Raw genomic sequence first — 20045 nt, 5'->3', positions numbered from 1 at the left:
GAATACCTCCCCCCTCCAGACCAGGGGAGCAAAGTGGCATGAGGGCTTCCTACACCACAGCAAGCCACTCACGGAAGGAGAATTGTAAGGCCCCTCTCCAAAGGGTGCACATTTTACTACTCCCCCATCTGAGCACGTCCAGCAGGTGCCGCAGTTTGCCTGACCCTGCCAGCCTGACCTGACGTCTCTAATCTCCCCTCAGTCAGGGGCGTTCTGTTACCTGGTCACATACAGGACAAGGTCGGCATGCTGGGGATCTGAATCATTCTGGGGATTGACCTTCTTGCTCCACTCACAGACACTGACCAGCGAGGAGGTGATGTTCATGGTGATGTTCATACCCACCTAAAGAGAAGGCACATCTTCATACGCTTCCCCTTTAGTGGCTCTGTCACAGGCTGGCTAGCCCTCTGAGGGGAGCTGGGCTCAGCCTCACCTGTGACGGACCCTTCCAAAGATTGTGAACAAACCCCCATTTTCTACCTCTGGTTCTGTCAGGACCATCATTCTCATCAGGTGAACCCTGAGCTGAGCTCCCAGCGAGGCATCTCTCAGCAGCTCTGCACCCTGTAAAAGGAAAAACAGGATCCAGATGGAGTTTTATAATGCAGATGCCGGTGTGACTCCTGTCTGTGCCCTGCATTGACACTAAGGCTTCCCTACACATAAGATCTTCCACCATCCCAGCCAGATGCACTGCCAAGGTGACACATCGGGTAATTATAATGGACAATTATAAAATCTGCAAATCACCCGGGAAAGAAACAGGCAGTTGCATGAAATTTGCCCATTACAAACAGAACCAGGATTCATCTGAGAACTAAACTCAGTGTAAGCCACAAGTCTGTCCACCGATGTGCACTAGATTTAACGAATAGGATTAAAAGCCTCCAGCAGAGCGAGAACAAGGGATTTCACAGGGTGTGAAAATTAATGTCAAGACCCCTCAAAGTCCCCCAGCCCCTGCCATCCACATGAAAACAGAGTGATACATTCCTGACTGGAGCAAGGTGGGTAGCGCTGAGGAAATTAATAATAGAATGTTAAAACCCACACAGTGAAATGACAGATCAACTCAAATACGGCCGCTGAAATCAATGGGTACTGAAGGATAAACTCCTAATGCTGGAGCCAGCACCCAAACAGTTACTAAGGAAATTAAGGGACACATTTTCCAAATGGGGCTTTAAAGCTGCACTCCCAGCGTTCATGAATGCCCTCCCTTATGCCTGCAGCTTCCTGGATGAGGGTACAATGGCCCATGCAAAGCAGGTGGCTGCAGACTGAAGTGTGCTGTGCACCCCAGTCCAGTATTCTGTACATACCCGGGGGAGGGGTGCTCCCACTCACTTCTGTGGAGGCATTTCCAGAACATTTGGCTAGGGGCTTAGCCAGATGCCCCACCAGAGGTCCCTTCCAACACAAGCCACCATAGGCTCAGTAAACGTGGCACTGAAATCAAACAGAAAGCCACTCACGATGTTCAGGTTGGTAAGGATGTACCTCTCGGTGTCCTCTGTGTGGAACTGATAAACATCAGGGCCCACTACCACCAGCAGCTCCAGGTGCATGATGCTCCCCTCTGCCCTTTTCCAGAGACGAGGAGGAGACTTTCGTTCTACAACACCACGAGGGAATACAAGGGAGGTTAGGATGGAAGGAGGCCTGGAAGCCCTGTGGGTCCATCCCAGCCTTTTGAACACTTATGAGCAATACATCGCAAGATTGCCTCCTCCCGACACTGAGCTAATTCCCGTCTGCACTGATTTCTATTAGCTGCTGCTGCCGCCCTTGGTAATTTATCATGGACAAAATATCCCACCTACATACCCTGAGTCCTGACCCATCCTCGGCTGAAGTTCATATCTTTTTGCTCTTGTGTTTGGCAGTAACTGGTGGGTGACAAGGCCATGCCTATCCGCCCAAGATAAATCCTGAGTCCCTACTGAGGCTATATGTTGTTTTAGCAAGGGTGAAAGCAGACAGGAGAGTGATAGGATGCAGCTCGGCCTCTTCTCCAAGCCACAGACAGTGCTCCTGGACTACACAGGCCTCAATGAGAGCCTCATTTACACATTGTGACGGCAACAAGTCCTGCCCTCGCTGTCACTCATGCAGCCCCACTGACTGCAGGCAAAAAGAGGGGGCAGAATTGGGCCAGTGGTTCCTCTCTCGGCCCCGAGACATCCAATACCTCCTATCGTCCTTGTCCCTCTCCCTGCAGCTCTGAAGATGATGTGGGGTGTGGGGAGGCTGGGGTCTTCCAGCACATTCAGGTGTTTGCTTCTCACAGGTCTGATGTGAATCTTTTCCTTGTTCACGATGACGGCCCCTTGCTAAAGAAAGCAAAATCCCACCCCTACGTTATTCCAGAGGCATTCACCACCAAGAGAAAGTCACAGACCACCTCTCCTGCCAAGATTTACCGCCAAGATTTCCCAAATGGGTGCTGCACCCAGGCAAGACTGAACATGTTTGGGGCATGAGGATGCAAAACCAAAGGCTTCCTGTTCGTTTGTGATCTGTAGGATACTACTAGGATCTAGGAGGGAGTGTAGTCTAGTGGTTAGAACGAGGGACTAGGTGTTAGGCTCCTTATATTCTGTTCCTGACTTCACCACCAACTTGCTGTGTAATACTGGGTGAGTCGTTATCCTCTCAGCTTTCTCGTCTATAAAATGGGGTTACTATTACCTGCCTCAGGGCAGTGTGACGCTTGCTTCATTAATGTTATAAAGCACTTTCAGATCCTCATAGGAAAGGATACTATATCAATGCTAATTATTATCATTGCCATGGAGTACCTCACACATCATCGGGATCTCCTGTTATCAGAAGGCTTTGGATGAACACCAAACTGCCAGGTTACCAAAAGCTCTGAAAAATAAAGCTACTGGAGGCTCAGTGAGGCAGCATTGGGGTGACCAAAATTGAGTGTTTCGAGACTTTCCTCCTTTTGAGTGGGGGGTGGGGGAGCGGCTTATTTATTTCTTTGCCTGTTTCCACATTTTCTCATGGCAGAACTGTGACCCCCCATATACTGTACTGAACTGCAGACTCTTCAGAGCAATGACTCTGACTTTTATGGACTCTCTGAAATGCCTTCACAGTGCTGTAGGAGAGATGGTCCCAAGCCACAGCACTGGATCAGAAATCCTTCAGACTCTGGGGGAAATCTGGATTTGAACTTCTCAGTTCAACCTCACTTCTTCGAAACTGATCTGAACCTGAACATCAGATCTGAATCCCCTTAGACCTTGAAGGAAGTTTGGACACAAACTTTTGGGCTTTGGACCCAGCACCATCAATTAGTCATCAATAAATAAAAAGTAAATCCCCTTATGTTTTCGACAGGGCAGGGCTTTTTCTTCCATTCCAAGCTCAGGGTGAAATTCATCCCTAGGCAGAGGGGCCAGCACCAGGCCAATGCGCCGCATAAGTCCCACCTCCACCCCACGCATTCTTCACACCGCTTTCTGGGTCAAAGTGGAACTTTTATGTAGTGCATAGTCCTCGCACTGGTCCTCTGCACAGGAATGAATTTCGCTCTAACCCTTTATTTCTGATCTGACACTTTGCTTTCTAGGAACCTGGGTCTTCACTCTGAGACAACTGGCCAAGTGCACATGGCAAAACATCGTTGGTCATTAGTGGTTGTAAATGCAGCCAATGTTTTGATTGCATACTCACCAGCTGCCCTTCGCAGTAAGTGACTCTACATTCAGCCCCTGGAGGGTGCAGTAGTTGTCCACTGGCAAAGCAGGTGCCTGGGAATTGCTTTAGTAAACTAACGGAGGAGTTCAGCTTTCGATCGCTCACGAAGGAAGAGGAAAGAAAGATGTGCTCCTCCAGGAATTCAAAGGTGTAGAGTTCTCCCCAGGCCCTAAGGGAGCAGCGTTGACCTCTACAAGATTTTGGTTCAACTTGGTCCTCTTCACAGGGACAAGCTGGCTGAGCAATAACAAATTCCGGTACTGGAAGAAATACCAGAAATTACTAGGATTATACACATAATTAACTGTAATAATAATGATGCGTGGGAAAATAAATATAACTATCTGCTTCCATGAAAAACAATACTCTCCAAAGAGCCTTTTCCCTTTAATTATGTCAATAACCCTGGTCCACTGTGTTTTTATCAACCCCGAACTGAGGATAGCCTTGCAGCTAAAGCACAGAACCGGTGATCAGGAGATCCAGGTTCTCCTATTAGCACTGAAACTGACTTGCTGTGTGAACTTGGTCAAGACTTGTAACCTCTCTGTGCCCCCATTTCCCCACTTGTATATGAGGATAACAATTTACCTGACAAAAAGGTAAGGTATTTTGAGTTCATCAGATGTAAAGCATTATAGAAGTGAAAATTATTATTGCTAGGCACTATACAAACATGTAAGTACAGCGTCCCTGCCCTGAGAATCTTGCCTAAATCTAAACGGTATCTTAATCCTGAATTATCAATCTAAAAGTATTATTATATTTTCTTGAAATGTTTATAAAAAAACACTTACATAAAATCATCATTATAGTCTATAGTCCTGTACCCAGCTGATATGGATCTGTTCCAGGGTTATTTAGAATCTTTCATTCTATGAATTGTGCACTAAAACAATAGCAATATGCAGAAGGAGAAGTGAAACAGAAAAGTGCTAAAAGAATTACTGCATCTGATTTCCAAATAACATACCCAATTCTGCAAACACTTACACACTTGAACCAAACTACTTGTTTGAGTAAAGTCACTCACAAGCATAAGTGTTTGCAGGTCAGATCAGGGCTAATGTCAGTAATAGTGTGTGCTTACTGATAACAAATATACTGTATCAGAAACAAATTTACAAACATGACACATTACAAAATTCAGAAGGAAGAAGGCTTACATACCATCAAGGACTGCATTGGTGCCAAAATAAGAAAAAACATCTTCTGGATCCAATGCCTCAAGAAATTTCTGCAAAAAGTAAAATAGCAGTTTTACATTTTCAAAGCAAAAACAAATGGAAATAAAACTTTATTCAGCACCACCTATCCTGCGCAGAACTTCATTTATTCATTTTAATGTTGATGTCTTTCTTTTGCGTTAAATGTATGGTACAGAATGATCACCCAGAGGAGATGACTGTACTTTCTTGATTAGCAGGGCTTAATCCATTTTGATTTGAATGCACATTGTCCTATTTCCACAGAGAGGGGGGAAAAGCATTCTTGCAATCTGTTCTCTCTGGAGGTGAGACTTACCTCTTGGAAAGCTGCTGGACCGCAGAATGCCAGAGGGATCATCGCAAAAGCTAGGAAAATTGAATTGACGGTCATGTTGAACGAACTGCAACTGACACTCAACAGCAAAGGCTGGCCTGGGGTGATTAAAATGTTTAGCCCAAGGCATCACATGGAGCGGAAGTGAAAAATACATAGTTTAAACAAATAAAAGAGTTGATCCACTGCAGAGGGGGCAGCTGAGGGGGAAATCAGTTGCTGCAGGAGTTTTTACAAGAACAGCAGTAGAGAGAAAGCTTTTGCGCAACATTTGCAATGTTGTTACAGCCAAAGAGCACTGCAAGAATAGAAACTTTGGGCCAGTTTTAACAGCCAAGTAAACAATAAGTAAAGAAGCTATTTGGGGGAGGAGAAACGGGTCTAAAGTGTCAAAGCTAAGAAACAAGATGATTTCCCAGCTCCTGAGGGACCAATCTGGCTGTGACTATCCAGGCAAAACTCCCACTCGCTCCAGTTCTAGGGGGAGAACGAGACGTTAACTCCACTGAGACACAAGAGTGAGCTGTATTAAATCTCAGAGGACAGATTCAAGCCACGTCTACACAAGTTACATTGGCATACAGCCACCATAATTTGTGTGTAGCTGGGGCACGTGCATACTTGGCTGCTTGCATCGATGCAAAGCGTGGTGCACCGCAGGTAGGTATCCCAAGGTGCCATGCATCACCAACCAATGAAATGACTTTTGCGACATTTTTGCAACGTTTTGTGATATAGGAATGACTTGCCCAGGGCTCTTTGAGAGCTATGGGGTCCAGTTCCCAGCATGCAACTTTTTCCATCCAATAATACCATCCATATCCCCATAATTTTTCATGCTGTTTTTTAAAAACCCCACAAACCCATGTGGTGCTTTGCAGTCTCTTCCATCTCTGACAGAAGCATAGAGCCTGCAAAGCTCTGCACTATTGTCATGAATGTTGTAAATACAGGACCTACGGTTCACCTGTATTTGCAGACCCACCGGAAGTACTGTAACTGAGGATATGAGGATATCTTCAAGGACAGTTTGCTGATGGACATAGTGAAAGACAATTTAAGGGTTGCTGGTGCAACCAAGCAGCCACAGACAGACAACAATCAGTGGCTGCAGAACTTTCACATGCAAAAGGCCACCCACATTCCTGCACATGTGTGCACAGCTCTCCCCAGCCCTCCAGTACAGGGACACAGAATGAGAGCTGCATTGACGGTGGGAAAGGGAGCAGCATTCACTGGAAGCTTGCAATGCTGAACTGCAACCAGTCAGTGGGAAATCACTTTGGAAGTGGAAAATCCACAGTGGGGGATTGTCAGGCAAGTATGCAGGGCCATTAATTGTACCCTACTATGCACGACTAGGACTCCTAGCAATGTGCAGGACATAGTGGATGTATTGGAGCAATGGGGTTCCCAAACTGCGGTGGGGCAATAGTCAGCATGCATATCCTTATTTTGGCACCAGCTCACCTTGCCATGGAATACATCAACAGAAAGGACTACTTTTCTATGGTTATGCAAGTGTTGGTGGATCATTGGGGATGCGTTACCATCACCAGTGTGGGCTGGTCAGGGAAGGTGCACGACACTCGCATCTTTAAAAACACCGGACTTTTAAAAAAGCTGCAACCAGGGATGTTCTTTCCTGATGGGCAGATTACCAGTAGCAACATTGAAATGCTAATAGGGATCCTGAGGGATCCAGCCCACACCCTTGCTCGTGAAGCCATACACCTCCCCCTCAACAGCACCAAGGAAAGATTCAGCTACCAGCTGGGCAGGTGCAGAAGGACAATTGAATGTGCTTTTGGTAAACTGAAGGGACGCTTGCGGTGTTTACCCACTAGAACGGATCTCAGTGAGAAAAATACCCCAACAGCCTGTTGTGTTCTGCATGGTATCTGTGAGGCAAAGGGGGGAAAGCTGCCGCCAAGGTGGAGAGCGGAGGTAGAGAAGCTCTCCGCTGACTTTGAACAGCCAGCCATCAGGGCTATTCCAAGAGCCCAGCACAGCGCTATGCGGTGGGAGGGGCTTTGAAAGAGCACTTTAAGGCAATTACAGTAGTGTTCTAGGCTCCTTTTAGGGACTTGAATCTGTCTTGTGTAATCTACATTACACATTGGTGGTATCAATTCTGTTGAGCCCGGAGCTTTGGGTGCTGCTAAGAACTGTGTACGCTTGCTGCCCATTTATAAATATGGCTGGGTGTTTTCCTGAAGCTATGAATTCAGTGGTGTTTGGTGTACATTTACAAGTACTATGTGCTTTAAGTACTGTTATGCATTCTGCAGTATTTGCTGTGAACTAATAAAGATCATTTGATTCTCCAAAACTAGAACTTTGAGTGAAACAAAAGTCCAGAAAATCTATGTATAAAAAACAAAAAAAACCCTGTACAATACTGTACAAAATTTTAACAAAACTTAACGGGGTGAAAATTAAAATTAAAAAGGAGGTAAAAATGTATATCCATTTCAGTAAATAAATGTAGTCCGTTGCGATTACACGTACACCAGTCGTGGTTCTCACAGGTCAGTATATGTGAAGCTGTGGTTTTCCTTGCTGTCCCCCAGCGTGGTGGGCTAGGGGGTCCGACTGCATCCCATGATGCCACATAGAATATTGGGGGTGTAAGAAGCAGTGACCATGGAGCTCTCCAAGGACTGCAAATAGTGGGAAATCCAGGATTTTTGGACCTATTGGTCAACCAGGATCTGCAGCATTTGGGTTTGGTGCCTAAAAAGACCCATTATGTCCGGTGCATTTCCTGCTCCTTGACCCACTGGGACTCCAGGGCCTTTTTCCTGTCCTCGCTGTCTTTCTCCAGGCTGTCGGTCACACTGACTCTCCAAGCCCTTTGTTCATAGTCCGATGCAGCACTGGCTTGCAGGATTTCGCAAAAACATGTCCCCCTCAGTCCTCCTCCTCATCAGTGCCAGGCATTCTGTGGGTGTGGCGGGGGCATCCTTCAAGGCTACACTGCCAGAAGCTGCTGATAAAAATAGACATATACACCACTGGATTTATGGTCACAATGGAAAAGGAAAGAAATATGTCAAAACTCCCTTCCCACATTCCCATAAATGCTTTTAATAAGTTATGCTTATTGACACTTCAGTTTTGGAGTGCCTCTGCACAGCACTGCTCTCCAGCCCCATCCATGGCGAGTATGGCCTGCCATGGATGGGATGGTGGGGGGTGACGTTCTGTTGCATGAAGCTATAAAATTACAGCCCTAGTCCATGGGTTCAAGTATAGGGCAATAGCAGTGAATACTGGCACTAGTTTTCACAAGATCTGGTGATTTTGGCTGGTATCTCACTTTGGAGAGTCACAAAGGCACAGAGAATACAGCTTGCTATAGGCATCCTCATTATCCTAAATATGAAATAGACATTATTTAAAAAAAAAAACCTGGGGCCTCACACTGGCTTTTCCCCTCCTTGAGGTTTATGTTCATGTACACTTCCAGAAACTAAATTCAAAAGATTATGTTCCTCCAGTGTTCAAAATCAATCAGACCACCTCCCCTCCCATCCATGCTCACACAACAGCCTTGAAGCAACTATAGCAATTGCCTACATAGAAAAATAACATTAGGAATTTGTTTATTGCATTTTCAGTGATCTTTAATACAATGTCGGAATTAGAAAAAGACAGGAGATTCAGCACTGTGTGAGCAGCCAGCTCTGTGCCAACCACCAGGAAGTGTTCCATGGACCACAGTTTGGGAACCTCTGAGTGAAATAATATAGATTCATACATTCCAAGGCCACAAGAGACCATTGTGATCTAGTCTGAACTCCTGTATAACACATGCCATAGGACTTCCCGCAAAATAATACCTAGAGCAGATCTTTTAGAAAAACATTCAATCTTGATTTAAAAATTGTCAGTGATGGAGAATCCTCCATGACCCTTGGTAAATTGTTCCAATGGTTAATTATTCTTATTATGTTAAAAATTCCCTATTGCCTGTCTGAATTTGTCTAGTTTCAACTTTCAGGTATTAGATTGTGTTCTATCTTTGTCTGCTAGATTGAAGAGCCCATTATTAAATATCTGTTCCCCATGTAGGTACTCATACACTGTGATCAAGTCACCCTTACCATTCTCTTTGTTAAACTAGATTGAGCTCCTGGAGTCTATCACTATAAGGCAGGTTTTCTAATCCTTTAATCATTCTCATGGCTCTTCTTTGAAACCCCTCCAATTTATCAATATCTTTCTTGAACTGTGGATACTGGAACTGGATATGGTAATATCAGCAATGGTTGCACCAGTGCCAAATACAGAGGTAAAATAACCTCTCTATTCCTACTCAAGATTCCATTTTATGGATCCAAGGATCGCATTAGCATCTTTGGCCATAATGTTGCACTTAGAGCTCATGTTCAGTGATTATCCACAACCCCTAAATCTTTTTCAGAGTCACTGTTTCCCAGGACAGAGTTCCCCATCCTGTAAGTATGCCCTATAGTCTTTGTTGGGTTGCCCGAACGCACACACACACTTCTGAGGAAATATCAATTTTCACAGGGTGATTCTGACTACTTGTACGCTTAACAATAGTTTTCACGGGTGCTTGCAAGACCCTGCTTACAAGTCACCAAGTCATGTTGGGGGTGGGAGGTATTTGTGAAACATCATTACACTAACATATGGTTTTGCAGGCCAATGGTATTTCGATGCTACGTGATAATGTTTTTCCAAAATGGTAGCATGTTGCATTGCCACATAAACATCAGGACTCCCAAGTGCGTCTGACCCAAAACACTCTCTAGAGCAGTAACACTACAAAATGGGTCTGTGCTATCTGCCAATTATACTACAGGGGCGCTAGTGCTGTGTCCCTAATGCCACACCCCTCTTGGGTTGAACCCCCAGCTAGTCTTCCCTCTTCTGTGCACCCATAGTCACCCTGCTGTGCTCCCTCTCAAGTGCACCCCCCCACACACACCAGATGACCCCCTCAAACACATTTTCAGCGCCACTGCAGTCCCCATACCCCAGTGCACCCTAATGGTAGTGCCCCATATGCTCCAGTACACCCCCACTGCAGTCCCCAAATCATGGTGCACTCCTCATAGCAGCCCTCATATTCCCCAGTGAACCCACATTAATAGTCCCCAACAGTGATCCCCATATCCCCCAGTGCACCCCCATTAACACTCCCCAAACCCCAGCGCACCCCAACGGTGATCCCCATATCCCCCAGTGCACCCCCATTAACAGTCCCCAAACCCCAGCGCTCCCCAACGGTGATCCCCACATCCCCCAGTGCACCCCCATTAACAGTCCCCAAACCCCGGTGCTCCCCAACGGTGATCCCCACATCCCCCAGTGCACCCCCAGTAACAGTCCCCAAACCCCGGCGCTCCCCAACGGTGATCCCCACATCCCCCAGTGCACCCCCATTAACAGTCCCCAAACCCCGGCGCTCCCCAACGGTGATCCCCATATCCCCCAGTGCACCCCCATTAACAGTCCCCAAACCCCGGCGCACCCCAACCGTGATCCCCACATCCCCCAGTGCACCCCCATTAACAGTCCCCAAACCCCGGCGCACCCCAACCGTGATCCCCACATCCCCCAGTGCACCCCCATTAACAGTCCCCAGATCCCGGCGCACCCCAATCGTGATCCCCGCATCCCCCAGTGCACCCCCATTAACAGTCCCCAGATCCCGGCGCACCCCAACGGTGATCCCCACATCCCCCAGTGCACCCCCATTAACAGTCCCCAAACCTCGGCGCTCCCCAACGGTGATCCCCACATCCCCCAGTGCACCCCCATTAACAGTCCCCAAACCCCGGCGCTCCCCAACGGTGATCCCCACATCCCCAGTGCACCCCCATTAACAGTCCCCAAACCCTGGCGCTCCCCAACGGTGATCCCCATATCCCCCAGTGCACCCCCATTAACAGTCCCCAAACCCCGGCGCACCCCAACGGTGATCCCCATATCCCCCAGTGTACCCCCATTAACAGTCCCCAAACCCCAGCGCTCCCCAACGGTGATCCCCACATCCCCCAGTGCACCCCCATTAACAGTCCCCAAACCTCGGCGCTCCCCAACGGTGATCCCCACATCCCCCAGTGCACCCCCATTATCAGTCCCCAAACCCCGGTGCTCCCCAACGGTGATCCCCATATCCCCCAGTGCACCCCCATTAACAGTCCCCAAACCCCGGCGCACCCCAACCGTGATCCCCACATCCCCCAGTGCACCCCCATTAACAGTCCCCAAACCCCGGCGCTCCCCAATGGTGATCCCCACATCCCCCAGTGCACCCCCATTAACAGTCCCCAAACCCCAGCGCACCCCAACCGTGATCCCCACATCCCCCAGTGCACCCCCATTAACAGTCCCCAAACCCCGGCGCACCCCAACCGTGATCCCCACATCCCCCAGTGCACCCCCATTAACAGTCCCCAAACCCCGGCGCACCCCAACCGTGATCCCCACATCCCCAGTGCACCCCCATTAACAGTCCCCAAACCCCGGCGCACCCCAACGGTGATCCCCGCATCCCCCAGTGCACCCCCATTAACACTCCCCAAACCCCGGCACACCCCAACCGTGATCCCCATATCCCCCAGTGCACCCCCATTAACACTCCCCAAACCTCGGCGCTCCCCAACGGTGATCCCCATATCCCCCAGTGCACCCCCATTAACAGTCCCCAAACCCCGGCGCACCCCAACCGTGATCCCCGCATCCCCCAGTGCACCCCCATTAACAGTCCCCAAACCCCGGCGCACCCCAACCGTGATCCCCATATCCCCCAGTGCACCCCCATTAACAGTCCCCAAACCCCGGCGCACCCCAACGGTGATCCCCACATCCCCAGTGCACCCCCATTAACAGTCCCCAAACCCCGGCGCACCCCAACGGTGATCCCCACATCCCCAGTGCACCCCCATTAACACTCCCCAAACCCCGGCGCTCCCCAACGGTGATCCCCACATCCCCCAGTGCACCCCCATTAACAGTCCCCAAACCCCAGCGCACCCCAACGGTGATCCCCGCATCCCCCAGTGCACCCCCATTATCAGTCCCCAAACCCCGGCGCTCCCCAACGGTAGTCCCCCAAACCCCCACACCGCCAGTACCATTCCCCAGCGCGCTCTGCAGCCCCGTGTCCCCGTCCCGGGGGGGGCCGGAGGCGACGCGGTGCGTGTTTCCCGCCGGCGGCCATTCGCAGCGGTTTCCGGGCGGCGCTGGGAGTCTGGGGGCGCTGCCCACGCACGTGTGCCGAGCTGCCGGCGCTGCAGCGCGAGCGGGCGGTGAGTGGGGGGGGTCGCGCCCACCCTTGCGCTGGCAGGCGGCTCTGCGCGGGCGTGGGATGGGCGCTCCCCGGGGTGGGGGGTGACAGGGGTCTGTGGATGGGGTTGGCCTGGTCCTCAGGGGCTGGCAAGCCCTGGCTATGGGGTGGGGGAGAGGGAGAAGTTTAATAGAAGGCTTATCTGTATGGAAACCACAGGGAAGTGATCCCACATCAACCATACTGGAAATCCAGAGGGTGGTTATCCAGGTTTTGCTGTCTAGGGGGATGCAAAGCAAACTGTCACTTGCTGTGTAGTTCTGTAAACGCTTCCCTGCAGGCTGAGTGCGAAGCCCATGCTGTGTCTCTTCTGTGGATAACCAGAGAGTGTCTGCATCCAGGCTTAGCTCACCAATACCTTTTGTAAGCATTAGCCAGTGTGGCAAACAAATTAACAGATATATATTCCTATAACGTAGGATTTATGCATCTTGTTGACAGAAATGGATGTTGCTTTCGAAGTGTGATTGTTTTCTGATGACAGAATGGCTAAAATAAAGACCAAAGAGTCAAAAGCTTCAACAAGCATCCCCACCGCTAACCCTGAGAATCTAAAACAACAGCACAGGAAGAACAACAAGAAAAAAATATTGTGGAAAAACAAAGTCAAGCAGGTGGGAAAGAAAAAACAAAAGGACACCAAAGTTCTGGGGGTGCTGCCCCCAAAAGTTCCTCAGGAGTTCTCCTCTAACTGGAAGACCCTGCAAGAGGTCAGTGACATCCAAGAGTTTAGTACCAGGCCCCAGTGGGGTAACCCATAAACAGTTAAGTTCTAGTGAAAATCTGCAAGGGGGATTAAGTGTTTGAGATCCCACAGGTGTTAGTTCAGTGTATCCTCTTTCTTTTGAAGTGCAGACTTAGGTACTGTACATAAAGACATGACATGTCCAGGGGGTGTTTTGGCTAAGAGGTCACAGCATGTTTTATGCAAATAAAGTTTGCTGTGAACTCCTGAAACAAGAAATGCTTTGCGGGTTCAGGAGTCAAATTAGGGAATTATCCAGAAGTGGAAATAAGTATCCGTTGGTCCATAAGAAACTAGTAAATTTCACAACCTCTTTCCTTCTGGCCTGATTTGAGAATTATAATAGTATGGTTATCGGTATTAAACTATTGTAGGTACGATTGAGGAAAAGGAGTGTGTAAGAAGACTTAAAGATTCACTGTGAAATTGACTGAAAACTGCAGTTTTCATTGTACAAGAAAAACTTGTCCAGTTCTTAATAGATAGGTGTCCTCATTGCTAAAATTGTTGGCATTTATTGGCCCATTTCGCACTAATCTCAGCAGAGAGATCAATGACTTAATGGACCATGGAGAATGAACTATTCTTTCACCCCTTGAAATGGTGGGGCTCGGTATGGGATAATCTTGCATTGCTGTTGCCTACATGTGTACCTGTATTGTAGGTATATGTAGAACTTCCAACTCCAGGGTTGGAAATGCACGGAAATTGAGTACTAAATTCACAAGCGAGAAAGTAAATGTGGTGTTGGTGGGTTGGGTTGGGTTGGGAAACTTCAAAGTTTAATGCTACAGTAAATTGTGTGGGGTTTCTTTGGGTCACATTAGCTGCTGAAACAAAAGGCCGCCAGTTTGGATAAGTCCCTTCCTGTATCCCAAACATATTCCAAGAAGCACACAACCAAAAAGGGAAACGTCAAAGGAATTCCAGCCCTAAATGGAGGTGGGAATATGGGAAAATTCAAATCTGTGAACAAGATGGACAGTGATCCTGCCAAAGTTTGTGTTCCTTTGGCTACCCCGAAATCGGAGAGAACTGCACCTAACAAGAATTTGAGTGATGGCAAGGGAAACAGAAAGAAACACAAGAAAAGAAAAAATGGTAATATTGAGAAGGAACAAGGTGACATAAAACATAAGAGGAGGAAAGCTGAAGAGCACACGGAGCAGCCGTTAGCAGAGTGAGTATTTCAGGCCTAATGTTTACATATGTAGGTGGCTGTAACTATTCTAATTGCAGTTGATTAACATTAGACAGTGATGCAACGCTGTGCTTTTTCTCAAAGGAGGACTCCTTTGTTCCTTATACCACCTCCCCTTAAAATTTCACCTCTTCCCTACTGTACAGGCTGTAAGTTACTGCTGCTATCTTCATGGACTCTACATGGTTCCCCTTAGAGCAGAGCTTCTCAAACTGTGGGGCACACACAGCATATTGGGGTCCACAACTGCAGCCCGGGCCAGCCCCCATGGGAGACAGGGAGGGAACGCCACCCAGCTCTGCTCCTGCCCTGCGCTCAACTGTGGCCTCAGCCCTGTTGCCCCGTCTGCATTCCCACCGCTCCTGGAGCCAGAGCCCCAGCTTTGGGACGGGGCACAGACATTGGGGGGGGGGGGGCGGCAATGAGGTAAAAAGTTTGGGGGCCACTGTCTGGAAGGGTGTTAGGACCATTGCTTAATGGCCAGAGGAGGCAGCTATTTGGCAATGCAAGATATTTTGCGCTTTGCCTTAATAGCACTTCCTACTTTAGCCACCCAGGGAATAAGAGACATGGGTTGAAAATGAAACCTGCATCTCATCTATTACAATATATGATGTTTCTCTTCCCTTCCCACCAGAACGGACAGATTTCTGTACCATAACCCTGTTTTGGAGGTGCCTTTTCATACAAACATCCCAAGCTATTATAAATTAAAAGGTTTAGGGGAAAAAAATCCACAAATCCTGGACACGAATGAAAAAAGAAAACCTGCAGTCTTGAAAGAGCTCCACTGAAATGCTGAAGGAGAGCAAAAGACGGGTGGAAGAGCACCTGGTGGCTAGCAGATTTAGAGCTGGGAACTAAGGAATCACTGGTACCTTAAGGGGCAGAATGGACAGGGGAATAGACTGGGTGTGTGGCTGGACAGAAGTTCAGACAGAGATACTTCTAAGCTTATAACGTGTATCCTGAAGAACACAGTATAAGATTACAGTAAAAATAATTCCACACTCTCCAGGCTAGCCATATGGGACAGACTAACCCAAGTCCTCTGATATTTGAGTAAAACTACGTGGTCTACAGCATCTGACTGTTGCACTAGTTGGCACTGATTTAGACTAATCAGTTGAGTCCTTGCTTTTATAAACATCAGGCTTAGCCAAACTTTCAAAGATAAAACGGCCTTTTAGACAGTACATTTTTTAACAGTGTTACAGTGTAATTTTGTCTTTGCCTGGCAGGGCTGACATCTGGTTTGATGGTGTAGATCCAGAGGATATTGAAGCAGCAATAGGACCTGAAGCAGCAAAAGTTGCTAGAAGAAATATGGGAATTGAAGAAGGCAAATCACAGCTGTCTATGGAACAGGTGCTGGTTAAAGAAAAGGCTTTTGCGGGGTAGGTTTTATTTCTAACGTAAAATGTATATACAGTATATAGAGGTGTCAAACATTTTTTCTTTCTTACCATTGTGGCTTCCAAACATAACAGAGTGTAAACTGATGTCTTCCTGAGTCTGCAAACAGACTGAAACTACTCTGAGATGTTAAGTGCCCCATTTGTTTTAACTGGTGGCTAACTTGTACATCTAGAAGTTATAAAAGTATATGATCACAGCAAAGGCTTTCTAACTCTGGTATCCTCTTCTAGGCTGACAAAAGCTGTAGCCATGGACTGTGAGATGGTGGGAGTGGGGCCCCAGGGTGAAGACAGCATCCTGGCTCGTGTATCCATTGTGAACCAGTTTGGAAAGTGTATTTATGACAAATATGTCAAGCCTACAGAAAAAGTGACCGATTACAGGACAGCTGTTAGCGGCATACGGCCCAAGGACATAAAGAAAGGTAAGAGATCTTTCCTAGCACATTCCTTAAGAGAGAGAGATCCAGCTGAGCACCACAGAAACATCCCTGACTGAGTTAGTGCTAAGCTATTTTGGGGCCTGTTTAGTTCTATTAATAAAAATAAAACAATCGCAATCTCAGCACACCCTAAAATATCTAAATGAAAGGTAACTCTACAATAGATCATGAATCAAAATACATTCTGTGGAGACACTTTCTTGCAGAGTGATCATTATTGCCCCAGTAGAGTGTACCTTCTGTAACCGTTGCCTACAAAAATGCAAGGGTGGTCTTAGGCCAATAAGTAGAAGTCTGTTTCTCAATTGATTGCTACTTCTGTTCATGTGTGTGCCTGTTCCGCCATCTTCAAGTCTGTAGTTATGAGCAAGCTGGGGGTTACTGTGTACAAGAATTCTGCATTCTCCAGTACCTGGGGTCCCAAGGAAGTGACTACCACATAAAATACTTCACTTCCTAATGCTGTCTCACAACTTGTGCTTTGTTTTGTCTCTTACTGAAAATGTGTTGAACTTTTAGGAGCAGAGTTTAAAAATGTTCAGAAGGAGGTGGCTGACATCTTGAGAGGAAGGATTTTAGTTGGGCATGCTGTCCACAATGACTTAAAGGTACGTAGTTAGATATTTACTGCTTTGAAGCCATTGTCTTCAGTGACTGACTTGTCACCCCAGAATGTTAGCTGAAGCATTAGGTTAAAATACCTCCGCTCTCTGGAACCATAGGTTCAGATTGTAGCTGGGTCCATTCGGTCTTTGTCATTCCAGAGTAGGTTAAAGTACAGCATTATTCAGCTATACAATGACTGAGTCTTTCAGATGAAACCTTAGGATTGTCTGTTTTTATCTGCTCTTCAGGGACATTAAAGCTCTCATGGCACATTTTATGTAGTTTTAACATTGCCTTCTAGTCTAGGAATCAGCAAGTTGATCGAGTTATTTGCATATTCAGGGAAGGCCAAAGCCCAGTCTGTGAAGTTCTACAGTGAGGCCCGTGGCCTCATTGATACAGAGACACACGGCCACTTGCATCAGATTGGAGTATTCTGTGCTGGGGCATACAAGCTCCACAGGCAGCACCTCCCCAAGATGGCTCCCATCTGAGCCACGTTATGCAAATTGGTTGGGGCTCTCATTCCTGGACACTGAGGATGTCCAAACACCGGCAATCTTGTTCATGTTGTGAACTGTCCTTTGAATCGATGGGAGTGGTGCACTCAGCTGTATAAAGTGTCCTGCTACTGCATTCTTTACAGTGGAAATATTTTTCTTTCAGATCCTGTTTCTTGATCATCCTAAAAAGAAAATTCGGGACACACAAAGATACAAACCTTTCAGAAAGGAAGTCAAAGTAAGAAACTTGCAGAAAATAGTATCTGGATTCACTAACATTTAGTGCTAGTGCAAGGCAACAAGATCTAGAGCAGGGGACCCCTAAGGGGGTCGCGAGGTTATTACATGGGGGGTCGCAAGCGGTCAGCCTCCACCCCAAACCCTGCTTTGCCTCCAGTATTTATAATGGTGTTAAATATATTAAAATTTTTAATTTATAAGGGAGGTTTCACACTCAGGGGCTTGCTATGTGAAAGAGGTCACCAGTACAAAAGTTTGAGACTACTAATCTAGAGGAATGATTCCCCACTGCATATTCAATCTCCAGTCCTTGTTCTGCCACTGACTCTTTGTACGAGCTTAGGCAAGCCCTTTCCCCTCTCTGCTTGAATTGTCTTTATGTAAAATGAGGGTATCTGACACACTGCCATTTATGAAGATTAGCTAGTTTAATGTATTTTAACATAGGCTTGGAAGGATAGATTTTTTTCAGTAAATAGCGATAAACTTCGATTTCACTTTACAGACAAACTGAAGAAATATTTCCATCAATAATTGAAATGTACAGATAAGCAAAGGAAGAAAAATGCTGTTTAAGAACTTTAGAGTTTGATTTAAGGATATTTACTTTGTATATTTTGACATGTGATGTTGACAATTTGTGTTTTAATGGTTATAAAGCTTTAACTTTTTTGAATCTCAACATCTACGGTCATTAAATAATTGTCTGATCCGCCATAATTTCCTGCAACTGTGAAAATTTAAATTTATACAAATTTTTAAAAAGCTTAAAATAAACATTGATTTTTATTGTTAAAATTTTTTTTTAATTGAATTCTGCTAAGCCTATTATACAGTGTTTGGAATATCTAAAGTACTAAGGAACTTACTGCCAATCAAGATCACCATGCACAGCAAATTCAGTGGCTTTCCCATTTCCTGAAACCCAAAACAGGGAAGTGGGTCTTTCTAGCATCTTTCTGGGCAGTCAAATAGGATAATATTGATCTATATATAGAAAATGGTGGGTTCTTCTATTTTGTGATATTGTTAATAGGAGCAGCTTCATAAGTAATATAAAAGTCGCGTTTCTGCCTGGAAATATCTGTCAAGCAAGATCCAAAGGTTTACCTTTGAAGTGACAGGTCATATTTTAAATTTCAAAACAAGACACCTAATTTTTTCCTTTCTCCCTATCGCTAAAAGCTTTAAAAAGCCATGGTTGATGAGGCTGTAGTCAGATGAGCTGCTGTAAGTGATATCACTGTGTATGTCATTCTTACAATGCTGAAGGGATTTACAAAAGTGGAGGTTTGAATAGATCCCTCAGTGATCTGATAAATGGCATCTGTCTCACCAATTCATTTGTAGAAACTTAGACACACTGTGGTTTAATGGGTATTCTTAAACTAAAACCTTCCATCCTAACTTTTTTTTTTTTTTAAATTACTGCAGGATTTAGCTTGAGTAATTGTGTCCTTTATGCAACGGAGGAGATGATATTCAATTTAGTTGTTGGCAGAACAAACATGTGATTCTCTTGTTTTTGCCTCTAGAGTGGACGTCCATCTCTGAAACTGCTTTGTGAGAAACTGCTGAATGTGAAAGTGCAGACATCGGAGCACTGTTCAGTATGTAAACCCGTGGGGGAAATGTATTTATGGGTGGATCAACGGTGCCTTGGGCTTTAGGCTCTGGAACCCTAGTAGTTCCTAGTAGAAGTATAACCTCATTGTCATCTCTGTACCCAAGAGATTTGGTAATCTTTACTCAGCATATCAATGTCCAATACCAGTCTGAGGAAAGCTTGTACCGTCCTTACCTGCTTCATACCAATAGTGTTAATCACCTATTTTCATGAACACTAACCCTATGGAAATTGCCCATCACCTACATTAAGTGTTCTCTTACGTGATTTCAGTATCAAGAGAAACAGCAAGTGAAATTAAAAAGGTTTACTTTTATTTGGGGAGTAAAATGGGTGAGAGGATGTGACTACCATTAACAATGATCCTATAGCAACTTCTGCTTTTTCTTTAACCTGCTGCTTGTTTCATTGTTTTCCAGATTCAGGATGCACAGGCAGCTATGAGACTATACACACTAGTGAAAAAGCAGTGGGAAGCAGCTATCAAAGCCAAACCTAAACTGTAGAAAAATAAATTCTAAAACATCAACGATTCAATCCTGTCATTTTCTGCTGTACAGCATTTACTAGATTCAAATGGTGACTAGATTCCTATGAAGTTGTATGATGGCTTTCTCCTCTTGCCAAGTGTATTATCCTTGAATCAGTCAGAGAAAATCAATCAAAAACTGACCGTGGA

General features: G+C 46.2%; 2 protein-coding genes across 6 annotated transcripts in view; one reads left to right on the top strand and one right to left on the bottom strand.

Annotated features, from left to right (window-relative positions):
* ADAMTS13 (ADAM metallopeptidase with thrombospondin type 1 motif 13) overlaps window positions 1–12442 on the bottom strand; it is a 33335-nt gene extending 20893 nt beyond the window's left edge. For 2 of the 3 annotated variants that reach the window (XM_043530325.1, XM_007061019.4), the window contains exons 1-7: window positions 5239–5934; window positions 4885–4951; window positions 3691–3974; window positions 2195–2336; window positions 1479–1618; window positions 484–567; window positions 221–345 (exon numbers count right to left, since the gene is read on the bottom strand). In XM_043530325.1, coding sequence (XP_043386260.1) covers window positions 221–345; window positions 484–567; window positions 1479–1618; window positions 2195–2336; window positions 3691–3974; window positions 4885–4951; window positions 5239–5313 — 917 coding nt within the window. In that variant the 5' untranslated portion in view covers window positions 5314–5934. Of the gene's footprint in view, window positions 1–220; window positions 346–483; window positions 568–1478; window positions 1619–2194; window positions 2337–3690; window positions 3975–4884; window positions 4952–5238; window positions 5935–7530; window positions 8249–12371 lie in introns of those variants that run through there. The other variant, XM_043530324.1, reaches the window with a different exon arrangement.
* REXO4 (REX4 homolog, 3'-5' exonuclease) lies at window positions 12435–19895 on the top strand. Of its 3 annotated transcripts, none has more exons than XM_037879750.2 (9): window positions 12435–12545; window positions 13025–13293; window positions 14156–14508; window positions 15771–15926; window positions 16179–16372; window positions 16910–16998; window positions 17663–17737; window positions 19275–19349; window positions 19786–19895. In XM_037879750.2, the coding sequence occupies exons 2-9, from the start codon at window positions 13069–13071 to the stop codon at window positions 19870–19872; spliced, it is 1254 nt and encodes a 417-aa protein (XP_037735678.1). In that variant the 5' UTR covers window positions 12435–12545; window positions 13025–13068; the 3' UTR covers window positions 19873–19895. The 3 variants fall into 3 exon arrangements, with proteins under 3 accessions (XP_037735678.1, XP_043386263.1, XP_037735679.1); XM_043530328.1 differs by lacking the exon at window positions 12435–12545 and adding an exon at window positions 12692–12946; XM_037879751.2 differs by lacking the exon at window positions 12435–12545 and having other exon boundaries at window positions 13003–13293.
* Window positions 19896–20045: the final 150 nt, after the last annotated feature.

This window comes from Chelonia mydas, chromosome 16, assembly GCF_015237465.2.
Source record: "Chelonia mydas isolate rCheMyd1 chromosome 16, rCheMyd1.pri.v2, whole genome shotgun sequence".
NCBI lineage: Eukaryota > Metazoa > Chordata > Testudines > Cheloniidae > Chelonia > Chelonia mydas.
This window is presented reverse-complemented; position numbering and strand designations above follow the sequence as displayed.

Bases quoted from the DNA above. Each gene is read 5' to 3' on its own strand.
- REXO4 (XM_037879750.2), top strand. From the start codon at position 13,069: ATGGCTAAAATAAAGACCAAAGAGTCAAAAGCTTCAACAAGCATCCCC. The intron at 14,509-15,770 runs GTGAGTATTTCA...TTTGCCTGGCAG, and splicing joins ACGGAGCAGCCGTTAGCAGA to GGCTGACATCTGGTTTGATG. The intron at 16,373-16,909 runs GTAAGAGATCTT...TTGAACTTTTAG, and splicing joins GCCCAAGGACATAAAGAAAG to GAGCAGAGTTTAAAAATGTT.